The sequence below is a fragment of the Vigna angularis genome, chromosome 2 (assembly GCF_016808095.1).
Source record: "Vigna angularis cultivar LongXiaoDou No.4 chromosome 2, ASM1680809v1, whole genome shotgun sequence".
Lineage (NCBI taxonomy): Eukaryota > Viridiplantae > Streptophyta > Magnoliopsida > Fabales > Fabaceae > Vigna > Vigna angularis.
In genome coordinates this window covers 47,572,645-47,589,583 of record NC_068971.1, presented here as the reverse complement: position 1 = coordinate 47,589,583, position 16,939 = coordinate 47,572,645, and the positions used below count along the sequence as shown (strand labels likewise).

At 32.0% G+C, this 16,939-nt stretch overlaps 1 protein-coding gene across 1 annotated transcript; it reads left to right on the top strand.

Moving 5' to 3' along the window:
- Window positions 1-8,437: 8,437 nt before the first annotated feature.
- Window positions 8,438-16,148, top strand: LOC108326936 (uncharacterized). Its single transcript, XM_017560564.2, has 12 exons — window positions 8,438-8,875; window positions 9,077-9,280; window positions 9,702-9,847; window positions 9,944-10,212; window positions 11,749-11,846; window positions 12,441-12,588; window positions 12,672-13,111; window positions 13,592-14,106; window positions 14,195-14,255; window positions 14,373-14,651; window positions 15,067-15,328; window positions 15,550-16,148. The coding sequence occupies exons 1-12, from the start codon at window positions 8,501-8,503 to the stop codon at window positions 15,861-15,863; spliced, it is 3,111 nt and encodes a 1,036-aa protein (XP_017416053.1). The 5' UTR covers window positions 8,438-8,500; the 3' UTR covers window positions 15,864-16,148.
- Window positions 16,149-16,939: the final 791 nt, after the last annotated feature.

The window sequence follows — 16,939 nt, the reverse complement described above, 5'->3', positions numbered from 1 at the left end:
TTCATATCATAATCACATTCATATTTCATACCATTCGAACATAGAGATTTCATATACTTCATACATCATAACATAGCTCAATCATATTCCATTTCCACTCATTAAATAAACGAACGTTCACGTACTACATTTATATCAATCATCATGCATCCAATTCATTCAGTCAACTAACGAACGTTCATACATTACAACATCATACTAATTAAATTACATAAGTTTCCCTTACCTCTAGCGTGAACGAGCGTACTAGATATAGAATGCGGTTTGTCTGACTAAAATCCTTCTACCCTCAACGTTCAATCCACTCTTCAAATCGAAACAAACAACAAACCAACTGGTTCAGAAGAAGACTATGAACCCATGCAACCAGAAGTTGGTTTACATGTGCCAGGGAACGAACGACTAACGGAGAAGAAGACTTACCAGATCAGAACTCGAAACTGATCGGTTCAAACTAAAGCTTGGGACGCCGGGGGTGCTTCTACGGTGCCTGAACAGAGATTGGAGTAGAGAAATGGTGAGTTTCGGTAGAGAGAAGGGAAAACTTTTTAGAGAGAAGGAGGAGAAATGAAAGATCAGAGTTTTGGAGAATAATGGTGCATGCAGAGAGAGTGGGACGGGGTTTTCAGAAAAACACAGTTTTGCTTCCCACATTAAAACGAACGTCCGCTCTTCTGCTGACACCTGCCTTCCACTATCTGATTTCCAAATCCTCGTTGCTTGACACCTGACGTCCGTTCAGAGGGATTTTTGGTGCGTTTTTAATGAGATCTGACAATTCATATGCATAATTTCTTCTTAATTTTAACAGTTGAATATTTTGGTTGATACCCTGATGTATGGAACATATAGTGTTCCTCATGTGGCGTGTTTTTTTTCCTTAATTATGGTTGATGATTACTCTAAAAAAGGGTTTGAATTTACTTAGTGACAGTAAGTCCAAGGTTAAAAAACTAGTTAAGAACTTTTGAAAAACAGCTTAAATTTAAATAATTAAAAAGGTTGAACATATCATAGTTGTATTGAATTTGGATTTACATATTTAAGATTACTTTCTTGCACATGGTATATTGTCAGTAACATGTTTTCTATGATAATGATTTGATCATTCCTACAAATTATTTTACTATTACATTTTATTTCAAAAAGTCACATGGAGTTATTTGGGAATGTTGAAATATTTGTTTGGTGTTAAAATTATGAATTAAATATGTTTTTTATTTGAACTTTAAAAAGGCTACCTACTCATTTTTTAAATTTAAAAATCAATGTATCAAAATAAATTTCATTCTGTAAAAGAATTTTGAACACAACATGTATTAAAGAATATGCAAATATATTTATTTTGCTTATTTTTTTCATTCTAAGGTGTGCTCGTTAATGTATATAAAAGATGTCTATCACATTTGACCAAATTACATCCATACACAAATATTTTAGTGTGGGACAAAGATTACCCACCACCAACACCAAGCACTATTTTTCTTTTTTAGATTAGATCAGTACATGAATAGAGGGCAATAGAAGCTTCTTTCGACAAATAGAAAGCAAACTATACATAATAAATTAATATTTTCTTAAATATATAAATGTAAGGTGAGATAGAAAAACAAATTTTAAAACTTATCTAATATGAATTATAACTGCTGCTGTAATTGAGAAGATTATTTAATGTGTCAGTCAAGTTGCTAAAGTATGTCTCCACTTTCGTGAAAATAGTACGCGCATGCCAAAGTATGTCATGCACTTCATGGAGTGTTGTTAATTTCTTGTTCACTTTTCAAAGTATTTTGAGTTACGTCATCGTATTTTCTAAAATATATTTTTATTGGTTCTTATTAAACTTCCTACTTTTACATGATGTTTCTCGTGACTTTCAATTTTAAATATATTTTAGATAATAATAAAATATTATTAAAACTATCAAGAGTATATTGTTAATGCTGTTGTATGTTAGGATCTAACTTTAAGAAAATTCAGCTAGACACGGTAAAGATGATAATTAATAATTTAATTAATTGTTTGTTATGCATGAGTGCATACTATTTTTTTGTTTTATTTTTTAAAATTATGTATTTTAGTCTATATATATATATATTTTTTTTTATACTCGTCTTTATCAGTTTTTAGTAATAGAAAACATTATAGAATGTAGATTATTGTGTTTGCTTTTTAGTTGAAACATAACTCGACCAGTTTTTTTTTTTGAAGAAAAAAAAGTAAATAACATGTATTATATGGACAGTATTAATCGAGGGTTCAAACCAAAATGAACACCATATAATAGTTAAAGCATAAAATTGAAAATTGTTTGATGTAAAATTAAAACAGTTTGTGAAAATGATATAGCTAAATAATTAAATAAATTATTTGTAATTAACTAATTTTCTTTTTTTGTGAGAATAAGTCAAATTTAACCCTCCTAATTAGGTACAACGACTACAACCATGACTTTTTATTTTCTTTTCCGGGGTAGATTTTGGACAAAGGAAGTAGGGGTTGACTTGACTATTGGTTCTACACTCTTCTATGTTATAGATAAAAAAAACATTCTTATATTTTAACAAAACTGGAATATGTTAAATTCAACAACTCTGTAAATCAGATTATATATTTATACTTTAAAATTAGATTGTAAAACAATAATTCGTTTAGGCTTTTATAGATTCTTATATTTTATTGCACGAGTAAAAAAAATAGAAGATAGGAAGTGTGGTAATGTAAATTTTAGGATTCTTTTTGGAATTATCTAAAGATTAATAAAAATAAAATGAAAGACTCAACGGAATAAAAAAATTAATTTCCCCATTTGTATGAAAAATGTGAATTTCTATTTTTTCCTTGAGATAAAAATGATTCATATTTTTCTCTAGATAAAAAATATATCTAGTGCTAATTTTTATATTTTTTTAATAAACATATAGAAACATGTAACAATATATTTAAAATGGATTAAACTATTTTGATTATGCTTGTTTTATTTATATATTTTATGAAAGTAGTGTATTTCTAACAAATGTGGAATGTTTAATACATGATAAATAAAAGTTTTATGTGCATTTTAAAAGATATTTACGGATTAAATAAATATATATTTAATTTAAGGATAAAATATATATTTTTAAAATAATTTAAGATAAGAAAAAAAAGATATTTAGTTCATTTAACAAAAACAATGAAATAGTATCTTTTAGAGTTATGTGATTAACCATCTACAAATGACTTTGCATACTTGAATCTTCATCATTTTTAGTTCTTCAAAAAATATGAGAATATTGAAGTTTTTTTTCCTAAAAAAACTTGGTTACGTTATATTCTCTGAAAGCAAATTCAATTTTGATTCTATAATTATTCCTTGGGATAACGCGATAGAATGAGAGGAAGTGAATAATCATGAAAAAAAAGGAAAATTCATTTTAAAAAATAGACATGATGAAAATAAGCAAAGGAAAATCATTAGTTTAATATTATTATAAAAAAACAAAAAATATATACATAATGACCATGCACAAATATTTTGTGAGTTATTGATATGTACATGATATAATTAATGATATTATATCTTCACCTATCGGTCATACATGAAACTGACCTTCTCTTCTTTTCTCACCCTCCGAGTGACAAAATCAAACAATCATCCTTCCATCACCTCTCTTTGTTCAATTACACAAATGCACATCTATTCACACCAATCACTCCTTATTTGAACCAAAGGTTGAATATTGAGAGTGAACAAGAGCTGAATTTTTAAAAATTACCTCAGTCTATCATTTTTTTTTATAAAAAACCTTGACTATTGTTTTAGAAACAGATTTTTTTTTCAATATTTTCCGAGATTAAATACGGTTTTTTTTCTAGATATAATTGGAAATCGGTTAAACCAATTAGGTCCTTAATCAGTGGCTGATTATTATGTAACAGAAGCTAATGATTATTGATTCGGGTCAACCGAGGATAATATAAGGAATAAACGTAACGTATATATATTTTTTGCGATGAAAATTGACCTTTTACTTTTTTTTATTCAAGTTGACGGTTGTGAGTATTCTCGTGGCATATGATGTAAACGTCACATATTTTAAATAAAAAAAAATTGTATATGGATCAATTTGCAATATAGTCACCAGTTACTACAAACAAATTTTGATTTTATCCAGAGAGGAATCATATATATATATATATATATATATATATATATATATATATATATATATATATATAATTATAGAATCACCAATGTAATCCGAAAAAATAATTCAGACTATTCAGGAAAAACTCTTGAGTATTTTTAGAAGTTAAATAGCTAAAGCAATTTATGTGTTGAATATATGGCAAGATATTTCTGACTTATATTTAATGATAAAATGCTGCATATATACAATTGTTTAGAATATTTTTCTTTGTCAACTTCGGGTTATTCATATTCTTCAAATCTTAAAATATGTAAAACCTCCTGCTAACATACATTGGCTCTCGTTTAATGATATTTGGTTATCTTCAAAGGACACAATTGTTCATCATAGTTTGTCTCTTAATGTGAATAAATTTCCATTGAGTTGCTATTGTTGTTAATTTGACAATAACGTAAATTACTTAAAAATACATTTGCTGCGTCTAGTCCTAACATCACATAGTTTTCTTAATTATCATCCATTATCAATAAAAGAATATACTATGGTACCAATTAGTAGAGTTGCATGAACTTGCCCATTAGTTGCTTCTTTTTCAAAACTATCTTAAAAAAATTTAAACCACCATTGGAATCTAAGTAAATTATATGATCCACCACCAATAAACTAACGACGGAATCGTACGTTTATTCATTTTTTGTGTGAAAAAAAGAAAATGTGTGCCGCTGAAGAATGTAAGAATCTGTTAGACGTTAGATGCAACATGATTGTGAACTTCTCTTTGAGGAACACCGTATAAAAAAGACATTGATTTTCTTTAAGAGAAAAATGAGTTAATATTTTTCTATAGATTGATGACGAAAGTGATGATGAAAGGATGAGAAAGACAAACATAATATAATTCCTTAATTACGTTAAAACTATGAGGGAAAGCAGCTGGCTAACTAATAGTCCAATGCTTCCATTGATATTTTCATCGTTTATGTTTTCTTTTTTTCCACAAAGCAAACTCGAAGGCATTGCTAAAATCATACGTTTGAATAACATTTTTCAAACTTTTTAAAAAGAAATGCTGAAAAGTATTTTTCTTAATAAACTAAAATTAGCTTATAAACAAATTATTTTGAGTATCGTATGACTCTCCCGACCCCGTGAACCAAACGACTTTATATAGGCCGATCGACCATCTCAATCGATAAACCACCAAGTTGACCGTATGTACCGTATGGTCCTCCTGACCTCGTGAACCGAATGACTCTATATAGGCCGACCGACTATCTCCTCCAACCAGCCACCAAGTCGACCACCCATATTGGTCGACCGACCGCATGGTTAGATTATAAATAGTGATAAATAATTAACATCCTAATGCAGGTTAAGGTGTCATTGGGTCGTTATTAGGCCAGTGAAAGATAAAAGTCCATAAGACCATTACAACTAGTATAAATAAAGGTATCAGGACTTCGTGCCAGATTGCACACGCTGCACACCACATGCATTACTTATAGTGATAACAGTTCGGTCATTTTTACTAATTTGAGCGTCAGAGTGCCTCTGACAGGTGCTCGACTGGGAGAAGGAGGAGAAAGAATGAACCACTTGGAAGAAGGAAACCAGTTCGTTCGATCTTTAAGGTCCGTCCAATCATTAAGAACCGTCCGGTCTTGAGACATCATTAAGAACCGTCCGGTATTGAGACATCTAAAAATGTTTTAAGGGACACCACACCCCATCAAAACAACAAGAGTTTTTTTAATTATAACTTTTAGTTTTTTAAAAAATATTCTTTGTAAAAATGTCATGCAAACTTTGTTTAAACATATTTTTAATTGTTTTAATTTTTTTAAGCAGTGGATATATGTAAGAAGACTTTTATTTTATAAAAATCAAATTCAATTACTCTATCGGTTACATGTTCATCCATTAGTCTCATGATCAGAGACAGTTGTTTCTAGAGACAAATTTTGTTTAAGTATATTGGTGAGATTTTAATCGAATACCAATGTTGTGAAATAAAAAATGTATTGTGTACGCAAAAGAAAAATCAGTTAGCGTATAATAGTTGGCCTCATATTTTTCTATAGGGTTATATTGTTGTTATTATTGGCTAAGTCAACATTGAGAATGACGCTTTGAACATGGTAGAGCGACATCATTAATTGTTTGTTGTCTTTACTGATGTTTGTCACTGCAGAAAATTAAAGAACTTAGGTTGGTTTTCATTTTGGGAAATAGAATCTCTGGAATTACTAGATCGATGAATATGCCGAAAGCATTGAAAGCACCAAATGGCTTTGTTCTTATCATTGTTGATGACAAAAAAAAAAAAGAAAAAACTGGAGAAGTTGGAGGCGACGAGAGGGCAAAATTATATGCAGCAGATCATAGTGGCTTCACCTCTTGTTATTGGAGTTCGAAATTATGTGCCAGCTTTTGTTCTTGTGTCCATCTATTATCTACTATGTTGGATAATGTTCTTTTTTTTTATTCTAAATCATATTTTTTAAAATTTATTTCTTGTTCATACTTTCATTATTTTTTAAATTTATTGTAAAAATTATTAAACTCAAAACAAGTTAGTCTTAGTATTGTTCGAAGAAAGCAAACTCAAGTATTGACTAGACTTACTAAATTGATTAAACTTGAAAAAAGAAAAAATCAATATTTTTACCAAGACTAAACCAAATTTGGATTTTGTGTTGATTTTTCGTTGTATTTTTAAAATACGCCGATAAATACTTATATTTTAAAATATATTAAAGATTTTTGTAATATATTAACATTATTGTATTTTTAATACTGATAACAAAAATAACTAAAAAGAATAATCTGAGTAGAATACAATTTCTCTGCATCTAGATATTGCTAACCAGATTCTGATAAGCCAAGATTCCACGTAACATATTCTCCTACCGAAAATGTTATCCGATATCTATAGCCAATTGAAACTAAAATTTAAGAGTGACACGTGGATCATGAATAGGATAATAACGGGTATTGTTTATTTATTATTTGTTTTGGTATTGATTGGATATTGGTTTAAAAAATATTAGTAAATTTTTTAAAATTTATATATATTTGTGGATATTTAATAATATATATTTTATAATTTTTAAAATAAAATTTAAATAAAATATAAATTAAATTAAATATAAATTATATTTTAATTTTTATAAAATTTAATCTAAAAAATATAAATTAATTTTAATTTTTTGTAAATAATAATTTTCTTAAATAGTATGATATTTACATTTGATATATTTATAAATAAATATTAAAATATTTATTATTAATGAATAATAAATATTCTTATATTAATTATTTACTACAATTTTTCTTTTCCGTAAATACATATATACACAGGTGTTTTTATATCCATAATAATTGAACCATAAAAAAAATCCAATTTAGATAAAGCACATCTACAAATCATACTTTCTCCTTCAACGGCGTCACTTTATTTGGATAAAGCACATCTTCAAAGCATACTTTCTCCTTGAACGGCGTCACTTTTTGATGTGAATAATAAAAGAAAATGGTAAGTGAGTTTGTCAACTGTGAACAACCTGGTCGGATCATATCTACATGGTTAATATCATCTTGTACATTTTAAATAATTAAATCATTGACGGTATATCGTCGTTAATTTTAAATATTTTACACTTAGTTCAAATCTTAAGAGGTCTATAGTTACCAATACCAAGGGACGATTTAGAAACTTTTCTAATTCTTAGATAATTGGGATTAATGTATGATAAATTGATATGGAGTGAAAAAACGTTATTGTATTTAGCCTGTTAAAAAACAAATAAGTTTAATATAATGAAAGGCATACATACAAGTTTTGTTTGAGAATATATTGTCAACGTTATCCTTAGCAATCACTCAATAAATGATACAGAGACTTCGAGTATGAATATATATGCGAAATGAATTGATATGTTCATAAATTTTAGCACTTGGGTCAATGTCAGCTAAAAATGGTATAAATTTAAGATCTGTCATCATTGAATTCTCCTTGATCATAAAAGTAAACGATTTTAACTTACACGAAAATTTTCCATGGAAGGAAGGTCTACAAAAATACAAAAATCTTTATGCTTTTTGTATATATATTGTTTATATTTATACTTCTAGAAGTTTTGAGCAAAGATAAGTGTGTGTAAAGGGAGGGAAAATAGTTATCTGATTATGAAGGAAGTAATTGTAAAACTAACTTTAACAAAAGGACCATTTCTGCTGTCAGGCCCATGTTGATTTAGGCCCAAAAACAACTGAACTCTAACTCCCGCTCAAATTCAAAAACAAAAGCGAGGATTGAGATTCAGTTCAGAATTCATCAACACACGAATTTCACATTCGTATTCGCCATGGCCGTTAGAGAGGAGAAAGTCATGGAGGAGAACGGCACAGAGGAAGCGAAGCGATTGATGCTGAAAATTGCGGCCATTCTCGATGAGGCTCGAACATCATACGCCACCCACAACCGAAAGCTCAAGGAACTGTCACTCCTCCGAGCCAAATCCTCTTCTTCGGTCTTCTTTTCCGCCTTCTCCAGAACCCTAACTCCTCTCTTTGATTTCCAGAGGCGCCTTGCCTCTGTTGAACGCGTCGTCTCCTTCGTCTCTGCCCTCGCTGCCTCCGCCTCCGACGAGTTCCTCGATTGCTTCCTCAAGTTCCTCCTAGCTGCCGCTACGGCATCCAACAAAACAGCCAGATTCCGAGCGTGCCAGATCGTCTCCGAGGTAACTGATTCTCACAATTTCCAAGCACTATTTAATCTCTGAGTTTTCTGCACATTCCTGAATTTTATTTATATCAGTCACTGAAGGGATAGTTTTATGAAGTCTGATACTGAGGTGAAAAATGCTTACAATTTCAAGGTTTCTGATTGCACGGAAGATTGTTAAAATTAGAGCTAATATCTCGGATTTGTTGAATTTTAGATAATATTGCGGCTTCCAGACGACGCAGAAGTGAGCAATGAGATATGGGATGAGGTGATTGAGTGGATGATGGTGAGGGTACGAGACAAGATCCCTGTGGTGCGTACTTTTGCGGTTAGAGCGCTTTCACGTTTTGTGAACGACTCTGTGAACAGTGACATCCTTGATTTGTACCTCGAGGTGCTCCCTTTGGAACAGAATGCAGTGAGTGTTACAATCAGATCACGTCCATTTCTTTTTGTTTCATACATTGGTCTGGATCAATTGTGTGGTTTCGTGTTCAGGATTTTAGTAGGTTTATAGTATATTAGGTGCGATTTCTATTGAGGGTTATAGACAAAAGCGTCACATTCTGTTGTCATTAATTATCATGGCTTTGCATTATACTGTAACTGCTCTACGGCCATACCATTATCTCAGAGCCTGCACCTTACGGTTATTTGGGTACACTAAATTTTTTATTTTTCTATTACTTCATTGATTTGACTACAGAGATATATATCTTATGATTTTGACTAAAATCATGTTGTTTTAGTGAAAAATATCTGTACTAAACATTTAGGATGGCTGGTGTGTGTATGCAGAGACGCATTGCTTCCATTATTAATTTTGTAATGGTGTGCAGGATGTTCGGAAGATGATTGTGTTATCTTTGCCACCTTCTACTGCAACTTCTCAAGTTATCATCGACTGTACCTTGGATGTGAGTGAATCTGTACGCAAAGCAGCATACTGTGTTCTAGCTAATAAATTTCCTCTTCAAAGCTTAAGGTAAGTTGTCCGTATGTTTCTTTTATCATTTTTCTACTTGCAATTTTCTGAAACACCCTTGCTAATATTTTCCCCTTTCGTTGCCTGTTTCTGTAGCATTAAACTCAGGACATTAATTCTTCGGAGAGGACTTGCTGATCGATCTCTTGCTGTCTCAAAGGAATGTTTTAAACTATTGAAAGATGAATGGCTTACGAAGTCTTGTAATGGTGATCCTGTAGAACTTTTGAAGTATCTTGATGTTGAAACCTATGAATCTGTTAGTGAGTCTGTGATGGAGGAACTTCTTAAAGCTGGTTTAGTAAAACTACAAAATGGGGCAAGTATCCAGCAGTACATATCGTCAACTGGTGACAGCACTGAAGGTTAGTATGCGTTTGCAGTTTGAACGGTTTCCTATTTGTTTTACGTTTGAGTGTTGGTAAATGTTGATGATTGTTAGCATGTTTTGTTCAATGGTAAGGATCAATCGTATGATAGCAAACAGTAAGTAATTATCCTTTTCCTAAACTCCTAAAGGACTTACTAATATACGACAATGATTAGAATCGATAATTAATTTAGATAAAAGAATACTTATATGAATTAGATTGATGTTTAATGAATTAAAAGTATCCAAAAATAAATAAAACTTATTTTGGAACTTTATCAAACACTTAGAAGATATAATAGATTGAAAATAATATGATAGGTTAGAGTTAGGTTTAGATTTCACATAATCCTATTATCATGTTACTCAACTTCATTCCAATATTGGGTTAAAGTAAATTCACAAGTTTGCTCAAATTCTAATTCCTTAGGTTAGGAGAATATACATAGGTTTCCTTATTCAAAATTAATTTCTTCAACACTTAGTAAACAAACTTGTCTTCACAACAACAATGATTTAAGACAACCAATTAGTGAAACCTACATACAAGCTTTATTACATATTTTGCTTTGATTCTAGATTAAAAAAAACATTTTACTATTTCCAATGATTAAATATCGAGCAATGATCAAGCCACAACAAATGTTAAACATAGAAACAACGTTCTAACATTGAATGGAAATACATGCATACCATTTATATGAGAGTTTAGTTATGAGTTTAGGTCTCCATTGTTACCAAAAAAGAAAAGATGAATTGTGGAAAAAGATGGACATCCAAGGAGGAGTTCTCCAAGGAAACCTAACGGCCCAAAAAACCTTCAAAACTTGTTCCACACTTCCAGAAAAAAACAAAAAGACCGCTTTTCTTATGGAGAAATAAGGATAAATAAGCCAAAGGTGCCATGCTAGCAAAAGAAGCGCCCAATGCCACATGTTACACCCTGGGTGCATGCACTTAGACGGAAGAAACCAGCTCCTTGTCGAACCGGTGCTTGGCGCGCATCATCCAATGATGGACGCATATACTCCGATGCAAGCAGCGTTTGGAAGTCCCAAATTTGATCCACTGTCTACACTTCTTTAGATTTCAATATTGTTTCGCTTTACGCAAGTGTTTCTTGTTTAATTATTAGACGAAATAACGGAAATTAGTAATATAATTATATCACAGTAACTAATATTCAATTACATCCAAACAGAGATCCAAATGAGGATTAAGTTAAAAAAATAAACAAAAAGGTTGATTTTATAAATGTAAAATGACGAATAGAATGATGAAAATTAACATTATTAATGATATATGTTTGTATGATGTGAGACATTTAACTAATTTTGTATATTCGACTACTTAATATTTCTCAAGAACGAGCTTAAAAAGCAAACAAAAAGATTTCTAGGATTTTACTTAGTCACTGTGTTCCTTCAGTCTTAGTTTAACAACTTCAACTGTTTTATTCCCTCCACAAAATTGGTTTCTTTAATGATAAACTGATTGTGTCATAATTTGTTGTTTTCCATTTTAATTGTAGGAGATACGATTGATTGCCCACCATGCATTCAGCTGATGGAAGCAGAGGCTGCTCTTTATTGGAGGACTGTTTGCAAGCATTTACAGTCAGAAGCGCACGTGAGTAGAATCCTATTTTCATATTTATTTATCTCTAAAAGTGCAACCCCGGAAAAAGAGTGTATCCTGTTTTTTCTCACTTTGTTCACTATGGAATAGTGTCTGAATGAATGCAAGAATTAGAACAAAATGGACATAAGATGTTCAAATTAACGCTATTATGTTACCAGTACTAAGCAACGTAGGCTAGCGTTAATAATTTCTGCAAAATACAGTTTATCTGGATTATTTGTTTGCCTATCAATGTGTATATTTCCACCTCCTCAAGATCTTTATCAGTCCGTATCAGGGTATGCTTTCCGTGAATTTCAGGCAGTGTTTCTTATTTCTCAAAAGAGAAAAGGATCAAGTTTCCATATCTAGTATGAATAAAGGTCTCTACATTTAGAACTCTGCCAGCACATTTATGCATACTTACTGGTAGGAAGAATATGCTATTAAGAAATTATCAAACAAGAATGCTTTTCTTGTCAAAATTGTGATCTACTAATTTCATCATGCGTTTATATTTTACCTCTTGGAAACTAATTTGCAATTATTAGGGTTTCGTTCTTTCTTTTTATACCACTAAGGATTATAATTTTACCCCAACAGGCAAAAGGTTCTGATGCTGCAGCAACAATGGGCACTGAAGCAGAAGTATATGCGGCAGAAGCATCAGATAAAAATGACCTTCTAGAAAAAATTCTTCCAGCAACAGTTAATGAATATATTGAATTGATCAGAGCTCATGCAAATGCCGGTGAGCATATGTTTATATGGATGACGGTGATACACGCCAAAACCGTTTATATATACTTAAGTGGACTAATCGACTATTTTCAGGATCAAACCATCGGTTTGCGACTCGGCAGCTGCTTTTGCTTGGTGCGATGTTTGATTTTTCCGATGCTACAAATAGAAAGGCTGCTGGTGCATTTCTGCATGAGCTTATGTGCAAGTGTCCTGAGCATGAGGAGGACGATGAAGGGAATATAGTTGTTCTTGGAGATGGGTTAAGTTTTGGTGGAGACATTGATTGGGCCGAAGCTGTAGCCAGTTTCGCAAGGAAAGTCCATGCTGCTGCTGGTGAATTTGAAGAAGTTTTTCTTGCAATCATTGAAGAGCTCGCCCAACCTTGCAAGGAGAGAATAGCAAATCATGTGCAGTGGATGCACAGCCTCTCTCTAACTGGTCTTTTGCTAAAAAATGCAAAATCATTGCGAATACTTCAGGGCAAGGCCATTACACCTGATGAGCTACTCCAAACCTTACTACTTCCTGGGGTAAAAATTGCTGCGTCTCTCCCTATTGTTTTCGCGTTTAGCTAACTTTAATCGTAATCAATCTTAGCAGATTTATTTTGTCAGGAATTTATTCTTGCACCATCTATTTTTTTTAAGAACCTCACCAATCTATAGCAATATTTAAAATGGGGCGAAAATTTAGAAAAATGTGATTCATAGCTATGTAATGAATTTATTAATCTATCCATTCTTGAATAGTTATTGAGTGTCTCATTTATTGATTTAATTCCTTCGCTACGGTTCGTTATGATAATAATAATACTAAATGTTGACAAAATGATGATACATAGGCCAATACTTTTTTGTTTTGACTCAATATAGGCTAATACATAGATATACCACACTATGCCTTTTGCTATTTAGAAAACGGCTTGACGAGAGCCAACCCAGCCCTTACTGATACATGCTTGAGGTCACTGACTGCTAATTGTTTATCGGCGTGGAAAATGAAATGCGCAGGCGAAACAAGCTCACTTGGACGTGCAAAGGATTGCAGTCAGATGCCTTGGTCTTTATGGCCTTCTTGAAAGGAAACCAAGTGCAGAACTTTTGAAACAGTTGAGGATTTCATATATTAAGGGGCCACATTCAATCAGTATAGAGGCTTGTAGAGCATTAATTGATCTTGTAATGTGGCATGGACCTGAAGAAGTTGACAAGATGTTAAAGCTCAATATTCCATGCCAAATAAACAGTGAGAAGTCGACCTTTTGTCCTGTGAACTTTTCTGATTCAGAAGGGGATTTAGATATTGAGACGCTTGACATCTTATATGGAGGCTTTGAAAATGGTGATTGGGCGAGTCCTTTACCTAGCAACGAAGAAGAATGCGTGCATGCTATACTTGGAGAGGGATTTGCGAAGATTCTTCTCCTAAGTGACAACTATCCAAGTTTACCCATCACTTTGCATCCTGTTATTTTATCAAAACTCATTTACTTGTATTTCAGTGACGTGTCGGAACACTTGCACAGGTGAGATCATTTCCTCTTCCTCCATGTTTGAACTATTCTTTCTCTTCATTAACAGCACATGAGATTTAATTTATCTCTTGTCGACCAGGTTGAAGCAATGTCTGTCTGTTTTCTTTGAGCTTTACCCATGTCTCTCGGCCAATCATAAAGCAAGTGCTTCTGACATCATACTTTCTGTGTATTACATTCTCTATTCTTAGTTTTTTTACATTATTTGAACTTAAATGTCAGTTAACACCTTAATTGTTTTATTTCCAAAAATACAGAGGTGCATAGCGAAGAGTTTCATGCCAGTAATGCGTTCAATGTGGCCAGGAATTTTTGGCAATTATGCTGGTTCTAATTTTACGGTGTCTCAGATGCGTAAGCGTGCTGTTCAAGCTTCTCGTTTTATGCTTCAGATGGTGCAGATTCCCTTGTACGTTAAAGAGGCTCAACCTGACTGTGAAAGTACTACCACGGAACAGCCACAAGTCACAGATAAATGTGCAGAAGTTCCATTTGATTGTGGTGAGGAGGGGCTTGCACTACGCATAGCCGTAGAGGTAATCATCCACAAATTTGAAGTTATTTAATTGTACGCTAATACTTGATTTTTGTTCACCTCGCAATTGGCACAATATACTAAAGTTTCACCTTATTAGGATTCGACGGTGGCAGTACTGGTTGTTCCGATTAATTTGCTATTTTCTGAATTTGATGCTTTCTGAATTTGATGCATAAACTACATTTCATAAGCATTCATTGTATGCAAACGTCAGTGGACAAAATTAAATTAATGAGCATTATTCAAATCTATTACTGAAGTTATTTGTAGTGTTGAAGGAAAAATTCACTAAATTGTTATGATATGCATGGATTTTACATCAGATGGTTAACAATTGAATGAAAATATTGCATGATTCAAATTTAATGAAAGATTGTTTTGTCTTTTCACTTCTTACCCTGTGTTTTCTTAAGGTGGCGAGCTTTTCATCGAAGAAGACAGCTGCTGAGAAGGCTTACGTGTCCGCTTTATGTAGAATACTTGTTTTGCTTCATTTTCGGATATCAGAACAAGGGCCAATAAAATGTATGAGGAAACTTTTACATCACGTGGTTGAATGTGTATCTTCAGAGAAAGACCTACTTAAAGAATTGAAACGCATGTCTGAGCGTCTCAGGACAGTTGATAGCCTCCCAGATAAGGAATTATTGCAAGATGAAGTTAATCTTATTTTGGGTATTTCTTTAATTTTCTCTTCTGATATGTTTAAAAGGAATGCAGTATTTGGAAGGGATATTTAATCTTAATTTCGTTATATACTCAGCATTCATTTGCCTATGGTATATCTTTTCAAACAATGGCTTTAGTGCTTGTGCATTGTTGTTTTACTGTTGTTTGGATTCCATTTCAAAACCTTTTATTACTGCTAATCTATTTCTTCTCTCACCTTATTGAAGGGAAATTAGAACTTGAATGTGACCTGGATTTGGGTGGCCCTGTTTCAATGCCACAAACACCAGCTGCACCCCTGACTAGGCCAGCACGTTCCAGGAGAAGGGTGAGGATTGAGGAAGAAAGTTCTGACGAAGAATTACCTTCTGTGGTTCCAACCACCCATCATACTGTAAAAATTCGCTCAGAGAGAGCAAGCAAAACCGCAGCAATTAACAAAATGTCTTCTGCTCGTAGATCGCTCAAGATTGACGAAATGAATGAACAAGTGGAAGAAGACTCTGATGTGACATCTGACGATTCTGATGCATCCGATTAGTACTGTCAATATGTACCTGACGTGATACATCTAATAGTCTTTACGTTGTTAACATCATGTTGTTGTATTGTTTGAATACTTAGGTTGCAGGTTCTGTACAGAAGAGTGCATCATTAGTTTAGCTTGCATTTAATTGTAAGTCACAGTACATAACAGTACTAGTATCCCAACGAATTGGAGCGAATGAAGCTCTTGTGTTTAGGAATTACTTCGTTGCCTTTCTTTTGTGTCATTGTTGTATGATATGAAACATTGTTGGTAGTTTCAAGCCATTGCTTATTTACTGGTGTACACATTATTTGAAGCTTGATTTCTATGCTTTCTATATTTTACAGAGAACAAAAAAAAAACAAGACTAATTGGACGAGCTATCAACCTGTGCCTTGTCTAAGAAGATAAACTTTGAAAAGCTATAAAAACTTTAATTTATAATACTTCTACCATAATCAAATGCTAGATTAATAGAATTTATTTTGGATGAAAAATAATTATAGGTGAGATTTCAATTGTAAAGTATGATCGTCAATTGAACTTTTTCCTTTAGAAAATCATATATAGAATGTATTGAGCGTGAAAGTTAGATTATATATGTTTTAATCTCAACAGTTTTGATATTTATTTTTTCATTTCGAAGTTATTTTTGTTAGAAGATAAATCGAGATACATTGAAAGGAATTTTTGGTTGAATGATTTTATTCAATAACATGTTAATAATACTGCTCACCTTTATTCTAAAAGCAATATGGCACATTATTCTTCTATCAATAGCTTTTCAGAAAAAAAAAATCATCAAATTTATTTCTAGCTTAAATTAAATATCAATTCGATCATTCATGTCATGTTTTCTAAAATTGAAGGATTAAAATATAATGACTTGTATGTTTGAACACTATATTATGGTGATTATGAATTGTTCCAATAATTTTCAAATGTAAATTATAAGATGACTTTTTAATCTAACAGAAAATTACTCATTCAAATATTATCAAGTAGGATAAAAATAAAATAGTATATTTTTTTGTCAACAATATTAATATTACTTATTAATATTTATTATTAAACAGAATTGAATTCAC

Bases quoted from the DNA above. Each gene is read 5' to 3' on its own strand.
- LOC108326936 (XM_017560564.2), top strand. From the start codon at position 8,501: ATGGCCGTTAGAGAGGAGAAAGTCATGGAGGAGAACGGCACAGAGGAA. The intron at 12,589-12,671 runs GTGAGCATATGT...GACTATTTTCAG, and splicing joins CAGAGCTCATGCAAATGCCG to GATCAAACCATCGGTTTGCG. The intron at 13,112-13,591 runs GTAAAAATTGCT...TGAAATGCGCAG, and splicing joins AAACCTTACTACTTCCTGGG to GCGAAACAAGCTCACTTGGA.